The sequence below is a fragment of the Epinephelus lanceolatus genome, chromosome 5 (assembly GCF_041903045.1).
Source record: "Epinephelus lanceolatus isolate andai-2023 chromosome 5, ASM4190304v1, whole genome shotgun sequence".
Classification (NCBI taxonomy): domain Eukaryota; kingdom Metazoa; phylum Chordata; class Actinopteri; order Perciformes; family Serranidae; genus Epinephelus; species Epinephelus lanceolatus.
The window spans coordinates 22,146,968-22,162,123 of NC_135738.1; the positions used below are offsets into that span (position 1 = coordinate 22,146,968).

Genomic DNA, 15,156 nt, shown 5'->3' on the forward strand with positions numbered 1-15,156 from the left:
CAGTATATGATATCTTTACAAATCATAAAAAGGGAATTTTTGGATCAAATAATTAACTTAAAATTCATAAAATGTAATAAAGGTATATGCACTGGTGTAGTGGTAGTTGATGAGGTGAGTGTAATTTTAGGGAGATGGGTAGGTTACCAAGGACAAAGTGGATATACTCTCTTATATGTTCCTTTGGCTTTTTGGCTGACAGGTGGGTTCACTGTAAACAGCCAGAAATAGAAGTGGGTATATCCAGTATAACTGTGTAAACCCTCCACTACAAAGCTGACAATATGATAGAACTGTATAAAATATAATGCTACACATTCAAACCCTTTCACATTTAAAGCTACTAATAAATGTGCTGCATATAAACTGAAATATTCATCTTTAAGACTTCATAAAGCAGTTAACATTTCTCAAATGCCGAGCCAATCAGCACCTCAGCTGCTGTAATTAAGGTATAAAGCCCATCCTGCCCGGCTGGTGCTGGACGCTGTGCTGCCACAGTCAAATGACACATCAACAGTTTACAGGGAGGATATCCGATACATTATCAGGTAAACACTTCCCTATCTTGCGCCCCCGAGATTGTGAACAATGCCTCTAGGGCTTGCAGGGCTTATCAAAAGCATCTCCTCTTAAACAGCACACTTGCCTTGAGCTACTACATATCATCCCAGAGGAACTTGCACTCACCCACCCACCCAAACACATTCACACACACACACACACATCAGTGGCTGCAAGTTGACAAAAAGCTTCAAAGTGTTATTGCAGCTGCCTGTTGTCCCCCTTTTAGCCTGCAACAGGACAAAATGAAACATTACAGATGGATAGGAGAATACCTTCACTATCAGAATAATTTACATGGAAAGCAGATATATCCCAAATTTTAGAAATACTAATTAATTTCAGAAAATTTTCCTGACACACTTAAAAGACCCTAAATAAAGAGATTAGCACCACATGCTGCTTGTTGTTGCCACAGTGGTAAAACTGTACTCAAGTGTCATGCAGAAGTGTGATGATGTGCTCATCCAGTGAGCTTCATCTGCATCTTCTCCATGTATTTAATGGCTTCTGTAACATTACCATTATGAAGTGGGAGCTGCCTGCATGTCCATCACACCCCATATAAAGGCGTATCAAAAGTCAAATGTTTGGGAGCAACGAATCGCAGAGCAGAGCCTTAAAAAACGCCCGGGCACCCACACACGCCCCCTCCAAAAAAGTATTGGATGTCTACAGGAATCCGGTCACCCCCCTCTTGAAAGTACATATTTGACAGGGTACAGTCAGGCAGAGCCTGCACTCCAGCTAAGCGTTCAGTTAGGCACAGACGCCCTAGCCGCTCTCCCACTCTCTCCTTGCTTTTCTTTTGGACGTTTTGGGGCCGAACAACAAATAAGCAGCCATGGATGCCATTAAGAAGAAGATGCAGATGCTCAAGCTCGACAAGGAGAATGCCTTGGACAGAGCAGAGCAGGCTGAGGGAGACAAGAAGGCAGCAGAGGACAGAAGCAAACAGGTCGGCTGATTTTTTTTTTTTCTTCTTTTGTGGAAAATCCCAAAGATCCATAGAAAAAGCAGGAATACCAGCAGCAGTGTAAAGCTGCTGCCCTTTAAATGGAACGCCTCCTAAATACGGATTAATTACTTTCATGGATAATCCCAAATAAGGATTAAATTAAGAATCCTTCCTGATTTTTTTGGATGTTATAAATCCTCCTCTCAACTGTTTTGGTGATGTAAATATATCCTAGAAAATGATGTTGATAATTTAGAAAATGTGAATTAGACAGAGATGTTGTTTCATTATGCATGTTCAATTAATATTCTGTTTAACTTTATGATGTTTTTTATATGCATGTGTAGTTAGAGGACGATATAAGAGAGTTGGAAAAGAAATTGCGTGTTACTGAAGACGAAAGAGATAAAGTGTTTGAAGAGTTCCAAACTGCTGAAGAAAAGCTGCTGACCGCTGAGGAGGTCGCCACCAAGGTATATGTGCATGAGCCTTCCCTAACTTTTCTCTTCTCTTCTTTCCCCTGTCCTGTCCTGTCCTCTCCTGTCCTATGTGTGTGTGTCTCTCTCTCTATCTGTATGCGCTCTTGCGCCTTTGCGCGTTCACGCATCTCCTCGCTGATCACCCCTGAAACTGTCTGGGCACTGAAACTCGCCTCAGCTTGAGGACGATTTGGTAGCTCTGCAGAAGAAGCTGAAGGGAACTGAGGATGAGCTGGACAAGTACTCTGAGGCTCTTAAAGATGCCCAGGAGAAACTTGAGCTGGCTGAGAAGAAAGCCACCGATGTAAGTAAGGAAGGGGTTCACAACGGCACCATTCCTGCACCACGCTTCTTCACACCTTCATTCTCTCATCACTCCGAGTGTGGGAAGCGGCAGTTCAACACAGTGTGGTCATTCAAACTTGACCATCAAAGTCCAAATGGATTTTTGTTCAATTGTCCAATTACTGTTGAGCTGTCGCTTCATGGATCACATGCACAATCACTTACGCGTCTGCCCAAAGAAAGTCAGACTGGCTAATTGAAACACTCATTTATATCATTTAAATCCCATATTAAACCCCATATTGTGTAATCACACTGTGTTTTAAAGGCCTGGGTGTGTTCACTCTTAAAGGTCTTGGGCTGCAAAGTCTTTTCCAGAGTGCACAGTGGAGTAGCCTAATGCGCACTCTTCCATAGAGCGCAGAGAGCAAGCGCCTGGATAAATATAGCCCACTGCTTTATATGGTCAAGATAGAGCTCACATCTGCGGGCTGCGCTCTTTGCTTACCACAGGGAAAAAACACTGTTTCCTTTCAAAATGGCCCAGGAAGCCAACTAATTTAACAAAACACACAAAAGTTTATCTACAGGAAAAATTAAATAAATTACTCTTTTGATTTTTTTTTCACCCTTTTGGATAAACACATGGCAGGAAAATTATGCAAAGAATTTAAATTTTGGCATTTTAAAGGGGGAAAATACACTTTAAGTCCCCATAGACTTTTTACCCACACAAATTATCCCTTGAATGACCAACTTAGGGTGAGTTGGGTCCAAGTGCAGGAGACACTTTGTGCACAGGAGTCAATCAGGGGAATCAATAAGTAGTGTGGCTTATAAGTGGCCTCCGGGATAACCCGTTGTAATAATCCTTTAATTGGATTCCTCCGGGGAGTTAGGCCTACCACTGACTGCTTTATAGTGAATTTTAGCCTGTCGCGCTTGATGGTGTGTTTTATTCCCTATAGGCATATATAGCTGTAGTTAATATTCCTATAGGGAGGTTTAAGTTTAACTACTACTACTTTTATTGCCTCCCTTTTATACTCTTTGTGTGATATTTGCAAAGTCAAAAACGTGGCATGTAATTACTGAATTCACTGAGGCGTATTGAATGGCCTTCAGTCTGTTGTACTGCCGCTTGTACTGCGCACAGTTGATCAGCAGAAGGCGCTGTGGCTCTGTCAGCTCACTACAATGCTGTTCATTATCACAGTGTATTGGCAGGGTGTGTTCTTATCATTAAAAAGCCATTCATACTTTGCATCAGTTACATTTCTCATTGTATTATTTTATGAATCAATGCAGCAGGATTTCGCGGTGCAAAAACCAAGCAAAACCAAGCACTATAGTTCATTTTTTTTAAAGCTGTATTTTGAAACCAGCAGCACTTCCTGGACAAATGAGAGGCATTGCAGAGTGCGTCTCTCCAGAAAGCGTGCGCACCTTTTCACGCAGCTTTCAGCACCATCAAGGACGTCATCTCGCTCCTTGGCAATTTCTCGGAAATTGTGCTGCAGCTCATAGTGTAGTCTGTTTTTTTTAATTTCCATATAGCATATAGGTGTAGAGTAAACAATGGCTGGGGCTACATCGCTGGAGGCGGTCAAACGAAAGATCAAATCTTTGCAAGATCAGGCAGACGGTGCTGAAGAGAGAGCCGAGAGATTGCAGAAGGAGTTGCTCGCGGAGAGGAAAGCCAGGGAACAAGTAAGCATGTTTACCGCGCGTGCAGACTAGACAGGAGCTGCTGATCAAAATGACACATCATCCTCTTGTAGTGTTTCTTGTATACGTGTTCTGTTGTAATGATACACAGTGAGATAGCGGGATTTCTCCGGTGCAAGCTGAGCCCTACATGGCACCACGCAGTGCCACCACATAGTAGGCTACTCCACTGGCTCTGATAGCCTGCTGCTCCCGGCTAGGCGCTTATAATTGGTAACGTTAGGCCGCTGATGCCCAAGTCAGAGCACTTCACTATGTTATAGGCTCATGTTCCTCCCTGCTGTGTCACACTTGCGTTTCCTCTGATGCACTTTGCCGTTAACGGTCCAATTCAACCTGCTTTCCAGCAACTTCCGTTTATTCTTTTTTTCTTCAGGCAGTGGCAGGTTAAACATTTGAATAAACTATTTTCAGCAACCAGGAAGTCACAAGAAAACTGTGGCAACATTTAAGGTGCCAGGCTGCAGCGTGTAGTGTGTGCAGCTCATGCTCTTTGACTTGCCCTTATAAGGACAACAGGTTTTCACCACTACAAAAGAGTGATTTCCCTTCGTGTGAACATAGCAGCGGTTATCTAGACGGGAAATAAATCTTTCTGCAGGGGCTCAAAGCAGTCTGAGCCTATCTCACACTGGCAGTCTCTCAGTTCTGTTCATCAAAGTCCACTGAATGCACTTTAAAGCATTGCTTCTTTTTATAGTTTATTGGTAACTTCCTCCTGACACTAACTTCAAATGCACTTTGGTCCAGCTCAGCACAGGAAACAGAGTCAGTCTTGTGGTGGTTTTCGCCTTTCGTGCACTTTCAGGACAGTGCAAGTCTGATACCTGCTGAACAGGCAGCATAAAGCAGAAGTAGCCACAGGTCTGGATAATCATATAAAAGATCTTTGCAAATGTGACTATTTAAATCGCACGTAATTGTCTCCCACAGTTATGAACCATCCAGGGAGTCTCCTCTGTGCACCATGTGAGCAGTCATTTACAGTTTAATTGTCTCCCTTTGACTCGAGCCTTGTTAATGTTCTCTCGAGGGCCTAGTAATAAGGCAGGGTATTCAACCTTCTGTCAGCTCGGGACATTGTTATCATTATACGTGAGGAACACAGGCAAGACTCCTGGGAGGGTTTTGCCCAACAGGTGGCACACTGAAACAATTACGACCACAAAGAAAATCAAATCCCCCTCCTATTTATTCATTCTTTGGGCTGACGTGTATGTGTTGCACTTGTGTGATTTCCAGGTTGTTTGGTAAAGATGTCGATGTCCAGATTTTCTCCTGACATGCTCCTCTTCTCCCCCTAGGCTGAGGGAGATGTCGCATCCCTTAACAGACGTATCCAGCTGGTTGAGGAGGAGTTGGATCGTGCTCAGGAGCGTCTGGCTACTGCCCTGACCAAGCTGGAGGAAGCTGAGAAGGCTGCTGATGAGAGCGAGAGGTGGGTTCTTATGAGCGGTGGAGACTCGGTCCCTTGATCTCTGCCGTTACGCTCTCGGAGGCCAGGTGGCAGGGCTGTTTACCATCCCTTTGTATGGAGCACAAGCAGGGCCTCTGTGCCACTGAGTTGGATGGCAGACAGTTCACTGTCACACTAGCTGTGTCAGATAGTGCAGTCATTTCCTAACAGTCCTAAAGTCTGTATTTACTCCCTCTTTCATGTCAGAAAACAAATAGCCGTTCACTTTAGAAGGATTTATAAAAGATTTAGCAGCCAACACCATTGTGCAATAGACATGTGTGTCCTCAGGGAGACTGTAGGCTGTCCGGTCTCAGCTCCTGATCTCTAACACCCCTGACTGTTTGTTCCCTCACACAGAGGCATGAAGGTCATTGAGAACAGGGCCATGAAGGACGAGGAGAAGATGGAGCTGCAGGAGATCCAGCTGAAAGAGGCCAAGCACATCGCTGAGGAGGCTGACCGCAAATATGAGGAGGCGAGTTTTTCAGCCTCTGCCAGCCACAGCAAAAGACTTGTGCAACGTCAAACACACATTAGAAGCTCATTATCTGCAGTCAGCAGTTCTGTGACAGACATATTGATGATAGGCGGATTTCAAGATATTTGTTTAATAATACATAAACTTTCCTGTTTTACAACTTGATTAGGAAGCGCTGTTACCCAATTATGAGTTTCAGATAACACTTTGTTTTACTTTAGCATATATATAGGCAGCATATGAACATTTATTAGATTGTTTCTAACACACTATGATGAAGTTTTAAGCAGATTTAAGAACTTATTTATGTTTTTATCAACAACTATTAGTGCACACCCATAAATGGAGGCTGGTGTCCAAACAGATAATGAATGATAACATAATGAAACAAGCAGTGATGAAGTATATTTACTTAAGTACTGTACCTAAGTACATATTTGAGGTACTTGTACCGACTGACAGAAAATCAATTGAGAGACTATTTTGTTATTTTATTTTTGATTCTTTCAGTACATTTCCCGATTGTACTTACACACTTTGACTTAAGTAACATTTTCAATGCAGGAATTTTACCCACTGGAATATTTTTACAGTAATGAATTAGTACTTTTACTCAAGTAAAGGATCTGAAGTACCTCCACAACCAGTGGAGGCATTATGGAAAAAAGGAGTATGTTTTTTGACAAATACCAAGCTTATATCTGCTTACATCTTCATTTTAGTGAGTTATAAACCACTGGTTTCCAACCTGGGAGTCTGACCCCCACTAGGGGTCCCCAGAGCTTCATGGGGGTCACAGGCCGTCTTGATTTTAAGGGATGTTAGACGCTTTTCTTAAAAATATAAAGTAGCCCTATCTCATAGCATTTCTATTCTGGAAAGAGAATTAAATTAAATTGTTATTTTTTCAAGTTTTAGATTATCGTTTAAGATATGAACACAAAAAAATCTCACATGATTGGGGCACAGTGTAGACCTGAAAACAAGCTTCACTCACAGAGCACTTTCTGCCAAACAGCCTCATCCTGCATTAGAAAAGCACATAGTTAAAACAACCAAAAAGCCAAAAGAACAATAAACAAGTGTCAAGGAGCACTGAATTTGTCAAAAAAGAAGCTTATGAAGTATTTATGATTTTTAAAACTAAATTTAAAAAACACATAATATGATAGGGAATCATATAAAATGTAAAATGTCATATTCACAGGAGATAATCTGCTAAAAATTCATAAAAACACTAATTTTATGCAAACCTCTTGCAGTTATTGTGTTCAATATTTAGGTTAATTGTGCAGTTTACCAATTGTTCTGCACTGCATTGAATATAATATGAAATATCCATAAAATATGTCACTTAGTCAGGGGTTGTAAGTTCACTTAGATAAGGGATCCTTTAGGAAAAAAGGTTGGAAATCGCTGTTATAAACCATATGTTGAATATATGTATCATATCAGGTAAAGTATTACCAAGTGTAGTTTAACCATATTAGAGTTGTACACTTTCACTGTGAAGAAAAACCCTTAAACCACGTCCTGATTGTGTTACAGTCATTATGTATTTGTTGTGTTGTAACACTTTGTTGTGCTGCACCTAAAGGTGGCCCGTAAGCTGGTCATCATTGAGGGTGACCTGGAGCGTACAGAGGAGCGCGCCGAGCTGTCAGAAAGGTAAGACGTTTGACTTTTACACGCACTGAATCTGCACTCATACTTGCACGTGCGCTGGCATCTCACCAGTTGGAGCTTTGAGCGTTCATACACACAGTATCAGCCTTGTATTCATTTGAACAGTGTGTTCCTGTGTTGTCACTGTATGTGCTGATTATTTGCATGCTCTCCATGGTTTGAATGGTTCTGGCTTGTGCACATGCGCCACACCCACTAACAGACGGGCTCGGAGAGCGGAGGATGAGCTAAGGGTTTTGGAGCAAAGCATGAAATCAATAAACTCCTCAGTAACACAGGTACAACAAACGACAACTAACACATACATATGTGACGAGTGGCTCTTCCCACTTTCATTCAAGCTGCTGAGTGCACCCTCTGCTTTGCTTGCTGTGCTCGTTCTTTTCCTCTTTTGTGCTCTTTTATTTTGGGTATGTTGGGCTCTTTCACGCCTCTAACATGGCAGAGACTGTGCACGAATAACACCTCACATTTCAGAGAAGCATGATGATTAGATGCTGAAATACCATATACCAAAATATTATTTATTGCAACCACTACATTTAATGTGAGTCACGTTGCTATTCTCACACTCCTGCTCTGTTAAGGCACGTTTAACATACTTGGGTTTCCCTCCTTGTTTAATCCCTGTAGTTCTTATTTATCTTGTTTCCTCTCCCCCTCTTTCTTATGTTCCGTCTTCCTGTTTTGGTTCTGTCAATCCTCCTCCCCTCCTTCTCCTCCACCCCCTTCTTCTTCTTCTCCTTTGCGACTTTATCCCCTTGTCTAAAACACCAGCAAATGCTCTGAGCTTGAGGAAGAGTTGAAAACTGTGACCAACAACCTGAAGTCACTGGAGGCCCAGGCTGAGAAGGTAAGTGCGACCTTCCTGCAGAGTGCATGCTGTCAAACCCCTCGGCTCCCCCGTTACACTGGGTGGATGGGGAGCAGCAGAGCCTGGGGAGCCATATCTCTTCACTTCAGTTTTACTTCACAACACCTATATGTATACATGTATTTAAATGTGTTTAGATACACAGTGTGCACATATGTTTGACACCTATCCTTGTTTTTGTCCCACAGTACTCACAGAAGGAGGACAAATATGAGGAGGAGATCAAGGTCCTCACCGACAAGCTGAAGGAGGTAAAGTTTCACAAGGCCTTATCTGGAGCTCCAGGCTGACTCCTGGATAATAAGTCACGGGTGCTGTGTCAAACTTCCAGTGTTGGACTAACTCATAAATCTGTCTCCGTAACACAGGCTGAGACTCGTGCTGAGTTCGCTGAGAGATCAGTAGCCAAGCTTGAGAAGACCATTGATGACTTGGAAGGTATGGTTTTAGTGCCCCACACCCCTGAATGCTACTCTGGTTATTTGGAAGTAGTTATTGTGTCAGTGATGAATGAAAAAGCTCAGTGCATTTTTAAAAATCTCTCCAGCCCATTATTTGCTTCGCTCTTGAACTCCTTTTCCGCTTTCCTCTTAATGCCATCATGGCTCCTTTTCAGACATCATACTTTTGTTGTCGTGACTCTTAACCTTTCTCTATTAAGTGTAGTTGATTTGTTTTTGAGTTTCAAGGTAGGAAAGAGCAGCTTTGATGTTTATCAGTGATATCAGGCCTACATGTTGACTTAGCGTTCAAGGAGTCATAGTGAGTGCTCAGGGCAGACTGAGTGAAACATACGGTCCGTTTCTTCATGGCGTTGAGGCATTTTCCCTGACTTTTGTTGCACTTCCATTCCATCATTTTCTGGTGTAACTTTGTTTTCCTCTTTTCCAATTTTTTTCTCTGTCACCTCTTCCTGTCTTCCTCTCTCTCTCTCTCTCTCTCTCTCTCTCTCTCTCTCTCTCTCTCTCTCTCTCTCTCTCTCGTGTCAATGTTCTGGATGCTTCACCCTTCACCTCCTTGCCATGTGCTCCTTCACCTCTGCCCCCTCCCTCCCCCCTGCACTCCCCCGGCCCACCAATAGATGAGTTGTACGCTCAGAAACTGAAGTACAAGGCCATCAGCGAGGAGCTGGACCACGCCCTCAACGACATGACTTCCATGTAATTTTCAACTTGCTGCGCCTGCTTGTTCTGCCGTCACCCTCTCTCCCCCTGCACCTTTGTCCCCCCTGTACACCAGCTACCTCGCCTTCATCTTCTCCCTTATATTTCCTTCTACCCATCAGAACTAGTGCATCCAACCCCTGTATCTGTTCCCACACTTTAACTGGTTGTGCAGCTGTGTTTTTATATAGTCTTAATGTCTTCAAACAGACATTGTGCTATTCCGTGTCTGTAATTGAAGTCCACTTGCAATAATTATTACTTTTTACAAGTGGTTTAATCTCACACTTCTTCATGAGTGTGATTATGATGATACTAAATGCCCTTTGTATTGGTATCATTTGTGTTCTTGAGAATGCTGTGAACTGGACTGAGGTAATGTTGTGCATTTTCGATTTTGTCAGTCATTATTTTTTATAGTTTTATAGATGAATATTCATGATTCGTGTTTAAACGTGCTAAGCAATGCATGCAAGTTGCCTATTGAAATAACTGTATTACAAAAGCATTTCAGTGAATCTGATTGGCTCACTGTGAGGCTCACTCGAGGTTGTGAATGTTTCCTCTTTCCTCCTCTACTAACATGGTCTACTTCTGTTCAGAAGAAAGGCCCCCCCCCCCCGTGTGTATGCGCGATCCCCCTCTGTTCTGTTGTTGAACCAGCTGAAGTTTAACTGTCACGGTTTAGCATCTCTGTGGTTGAACCCCATGTTTTGCTTAAGTTATGTTTTCCCTTAACTTTCGGCCATTCTGTGGGAGACTGCCAAAGCACACCACATCGCTCCTATCTAGCGCCGCTCCTCGTGTTTTAGTAGAAAAGGTCTTGATGTAATCAGAGGGAGGAGTTGGTCCAACTTCCCGTTTGTGTTTGTCAGTGTGTGCTACCTCACAATGCATTGCACAGTGCATTGTGGTTTTGTCATGTCATGTTGTCACTCCTGTGGTTCTGGTGTATTGTGGTGCACATCTCAAATTCCTGTAGGTCCCACGCCGACCCCCTGGTTCACTGTACTTCTTCTCTCCCACACAGATAAATATTTTACACCTCATCAAAGACGCCTCCTGCCGGCTGAGCGGCATCTGTCTGCTCTCTCCAGCCCTCTCTCAACTTTTCCTTTCCCCTCTGTCTTTGCTTTCCTTTCCTCCTCATGTCTTCATCCTCACGTCAAAGTTAATTGCATCCCATCACTTGTACAGAATCCTAGACTCTTTCTGCATTGTGTAAAAAATAAACGTCCTTCCTTCTATGTAAGCTGTATCTCTTTTCTCTGTCCTTTGTTTTTCTTTTTAATTTATTTATTTTCAAGTGGCTCTAATAAAACCAGGAAGCCTTGATTTTAAGTTATGTTTTCCATTTTGTTTCTGCATCTCAACAAACCATTAGCCGAGCTTTTTCCCTGCTGTCCTTCGTTCTTGTTCTTTTTATTTTCTTCAAATATTGTTCTGTGAAGCTGAGATATTAGGAATATCACAGTGGTGCCATAGGCACAGAAACCTAGAACAACCACAGGTACTTGACTGAAAGCTGAGCCAAGTTGTCTTCTCGCATTTGAGCCTGATGCATGTAAGCACTTTTCAACATTTAGTACTGTGACAGGAGGAGCTGACTGGAAAGATTTGAGAATCGTAGGGGATTAGTGTTGGATTGCTATCCGCAAAGATTGTGGTGAAGTAGAGTATACGGTGTAAAGGTGGAATATAGAACAGTATGTAAGATTTGTTGAGCCTCATCTGGTTGCTGGAAAAATTAGATGAAACTGCTATCAGTGATGATAAGACATGGGCTTTGTATGATACACAGTATCCTGTCATATATTTAAATAAATATACAAACACACATTCTGAGTCTTTTTTATTAAAGTCATTCTCAGAACTTCAGACACAGATGATAAGCAGAAGTGAGCAATGTTTCTGGTGCTGTGTGTTTAAAGACATCATAATTCAAATGTGACTGCAGAACGATTATTGAACCACATCCTTAAACTCTTCAATATGTCATACACGTCTGAGGCCACAAATTGTTGATAATCAGTAGCAGTTTATCCAGGTTTGATGCTGATCAGCCTCATTTAAGCATTTAAGATGCACTTGATGGAGAATATTATGACAAAAATGACAGATGTAGTTAACTATTCATTACTTGGTCTTTTTTGTTCCTGCACTATTCAGCTTTAAAGAGCTTATTTTAAAGTATAACTCTCGTCATTTTCAACCTGGACCCTATTTTTCCATCGTTTTCTGTCTAAAAGACTGATAGAGGCAACAATTTTTGAAATAGGTCCATTATTGAACACCAACAAAACAGGCTGCAGTGTTACCACTCAAGACAATTGGCACCGTCAATTTACATCAGATTATCATTATAAGTGTCCGACAGCATTGTAGATGATGATAGACCATTTTGTCAAAGAGTAGGATATATTTTGCTCATCCAGAAACAGCCTTGATATTGCTGTCACCAAACCCACCAGACTGCATTTAAATAAACTGTAATTTAAGCATGTATAGAGCCAGTGTATTTTCACATCTAACTGGCTGAATTAAGGGTTTATTTTAACCAAACCACAGCTGGTGATTGTTAAAACAGTAGAAAGATGCAGCAGCACAGCTTTTATTAGTTTTATTTTGTTTCCGTCAGCTTTGAATGAAGTGTGTTTAAAGATGATAAAATTACTGTTTATTTAAATGGAGTCTGGTGGCTTCGGTGGTGGTGATTTACAGGCTGTTTCTGGTTAAACAAAAAGGATCTTACTCTTTCACAAAAGGTTGACCCCTGTAGGAATCCTGTAGAGATAATGCTGTCAGACACTTAGGCCTATAATGACAGTGTGATTGGCAAAAACAAGCACTTTTAGCGGACGTAAATTGACAGTACAGTATGCTTTAAGTGCTTACACTGCAGCGTGTTTCCCAGCTGCCAGCTGCAGCGCTCTCACTCAATACTGGACTAATTTCAAAAAGTGTTGCTCCCATTAGTCACATAGATACAAAAACATGGGGTCCAGGCTGAATAATACCAAGCTACCCTTTAAGCTGCCATTTAAGCCTTTAACCTCTCTGGGTTAAACCTGCTCATCCTCTGTTTTCACTCTACACTCTGTCCTTCCTTGCTTAAGAGTGGATTTCCAAACAAGAACATCAAAACACTGCTTGACTGTGGTATTTAAAAGCTACTCAGATACTGTCAGTGTGTTTTACAAAGATTAAAAAAAAAAAAAAGTCTCTGGAGATCTGTTCCAGAGCAGGTAGGTGTCAACAGGCTCTGTCCCTATTTTACTCTGACTTCCTGTCCTCTCTCTGTTTTTCAACTTGCTCTCTGACTGCAAAGATCGCCTCCACCAGCAGCTACAGAAAAACCGCCTTCTCACTAATGAACTACGCGTGGCCTTGAATGACGACTAAATTGTGTGAATGTCTTACGTGTTTGTTTACGGTTTCATGTTTGATGTGTGTATGTGTATGACAATCCGATCCAGAGCGAGATCCAAAGCTCTTCCATTTGCATTGTCCACGTACGATGCCTGCACTGCTTGAAATTTGTGTTGCTGTTTGTTGAAATGTAAAATACAGTGAAAATCAGGGATTAACAAATATATCATTTTCTAGTCTTACAACCTAGCATTATAATATTATACAATAATCATTTTTATGGATTGTTGTTGTGTTTATGTGCATTAATAAGAGCTTTGTTGTTACCTGTTCGCATGGTGGTTTGCACATCATAATATCAGCTTGTTTCCTATCAGTGAAGTGTAGGGTTAAAAGCACTCAGATGTAATGAATGAATGAATGAGTGATGTAGCCAGCTTGATTATTAATGCAAGCTAACTGACTGACTCCCTGTTGCTCGCTTGTGTGAGATTAAAACTTCTCCATTTGATGTTCTAACAGAGAAACTGTCACATGCTAAAGAAGAGAACCTCGATATGCACCAGATGCTGGACCAGACTCTAATGGAACTGAATAATTTGTGAAAGCACAGTCTGACCCCCACACGCACTGTGGTTTTGGCTTTTTGTACTTGCACCTTGCTTACCGTAAACCCCTCTTCTCGTACCTTGCCCATGGTGGAGATGAAACAGCCAGATGCTTTTCCTAATGCACCATCCTGCCTTCAGCGGAACTCGACCAAGGAGCAAAGCTAAGGGGAAGTAAAGCTTAACCATTCCCTTTGATGAAGCCTAAACTGAGAAACAAGATTGTTTTCGCAAGCCAGTTTTTAATTTTGTAACGGTGTCTGCCTTTTGCAACCCTTGAGATAGTTTTTTTTTTTTTTTTTGTTAGTTTTTTTGACAAGTCATCTGGTGAAATGTCATGTGCAAGATTGTTTTCTACGTCTGCATTGAAGCTGATCTGGTACATTCCATTCCACCTTGATAATGCACAGACCAAAGGACAAAGTGGAGAAATTTTGCACTGAGTTAAACCTCAGCATCATGCACATTTTGAATTCTGTAAGACAAACTAAAGAGATACATTCCCCCTGCCCAGAAACTTTCCTCACAGGTGTAAGTATACATTGGCAGTGACTGTCAGCGTGTATACTGGTGCTACTCTATTCTTAAGCAACAACCCAAAATGCTGATGCATTATAGTAAATTCTTATTCTTTAAAACCATGGTTCAAAATTTTTTCATCTTGTCTGCAAAGTACGGTTTCAGTCATCTGGTTGTGCATTGTTTTAGCATTGTATTAATGTAGATGTCTCAAGTGTTTATCATATCTGAAATGTAAAAATTATGAAAATAAATAAAAGCACGTTTTGAAAGTTTTTTAACTTTGTTTGTCATGCATTTTTAGCCTTTTTGTCCATCACAAAGGTGACATAAAATGAAAATCCTACTAGAATTTGGGGTGATTGAGTAAATCCTGATGCAATGCCAAGGAAAATAATATTTACAAGACTTCATCGTCCTCACAGAGGGGGAGAATGTGTTAAAGTTTCTGAACAAATGGAGATCATTACTTGCATTATGCCCGGCTCATTTTTTGCTTGACCCTCACTTTGACTTCCAGCTGAGGGAAAAACATTGTCATGTGTTTCTTTGGTTCACTGGAGCTCACTATGTACCACTGGACCATATCAGTTCAGTTTCAGAATAATCAAGCTGTGTAGCAATGGTGGAAAAATATCCTAAATGTCTTTAGTTGAGTAAAAGAAGAAAATACTTAAAGATACATCTTGCATTTAATTTTTGTATCAAGGTAAAAGCCTTTAACCTGAATTAGGAGTCTTTTGTTTGTGTGGAATTAATTTTGCATTAACCTCTAAACTGTGTTGGTGTCATTTATCAGTATATAGTTGGAGAGGTTATTCAAACCAGTAATCTACTGTAGTTTATGACCTTGTCATAAACTATAACTTTATTATGGCCTATATGTTTTGCATGCTATCTAATTTTACTCAGTAGCCATCAACACAGTCAAACATTTCCCTCTGACATGTAGTGAAGTTTAAAAGCTTGCAAATGAATCAAACTAT

At 41.3% G+C, this 15,156-nt stretch overlaps 1 protein-coding gene across 8 annotated transcripts; it reads left to right on the forward strand.

Moving 5' to 3' along the window:
- The first annotated feature begins 1,253 nt into the window (after positions 1-1,253).
- Positions 1,254-14,445, forward strand: tpm1 (tropomyosin 1 (alpha)). 8 transcript variants are annotated; one of them, XM_033634690.2, is made up of 10 exons: positions 1,254-1,522; positions 2,180-2,305; positions 5,319-5,452; positions 5,831-5,948; positions 7,549-7,619; positions 8,415-8,490; positions 8,700-8,762; positions 8,880-8,949; positions 9,593-9,671; positions 10,705-10,921. In XM_033634690.2, exons 1-10 carry the CDS (start codon positions 1,409-1,411, stop codon positions 10,706-10,708), a joined length of 855 nt encoding a protein of 284 aa, XP_033490581.1. In that variant the 5' UTR covers positions 1,254-1,408; the 3' UTR covers positions 10,709-10,921. The 8 variants fall into 8 exon arrangements, with proteins under 8 accessions (XP_033490581.1, XP_033490584.1, XP_033490586.1 ...); XM_078168340.1 differs by lacking the exons at positions 9,593-9,671; positions 10,705-10,921 and adding exons at positions 1,870-1,995; positions 13,566-14,445 and having other exon boundaries at positions 1,279-1,522; XM_033634691.2 differs by lacking the exon at positions 2,180-2,305 and adding an exon at positions 1,870-1,995 and having other exon boundaries at positions 1,279-1,522.
- The last annotated feature ends 711 nt before the right edge of the window (positions 14,446-15,156 follow it).

Bases quoted from the DNA above. Each gene is read 5' to 3' on its own strand.
- tpm1 (XM_078168340.1), top strand. From the start codon at position 1,409: ATGGATGCCATTAAGAAGAAGATGCAGATGCTCAAGCTCGACAAGGAG. The intron at 5,453-5,830 runs GTGGGTTCTTAT...TCCCTCACACAG, and splicing joins GCTGCTGATGAGAGCGAGAG to AGGCATGAAGGTCATTGAGA. The intron at 5,949-7,548 runs GCGAGTTTTTCA...CTGCACCTAAAG, and splicing joins CTGACCGCAAATATGAGGAG to GTGGCCCGTAAGCTGGTCAT.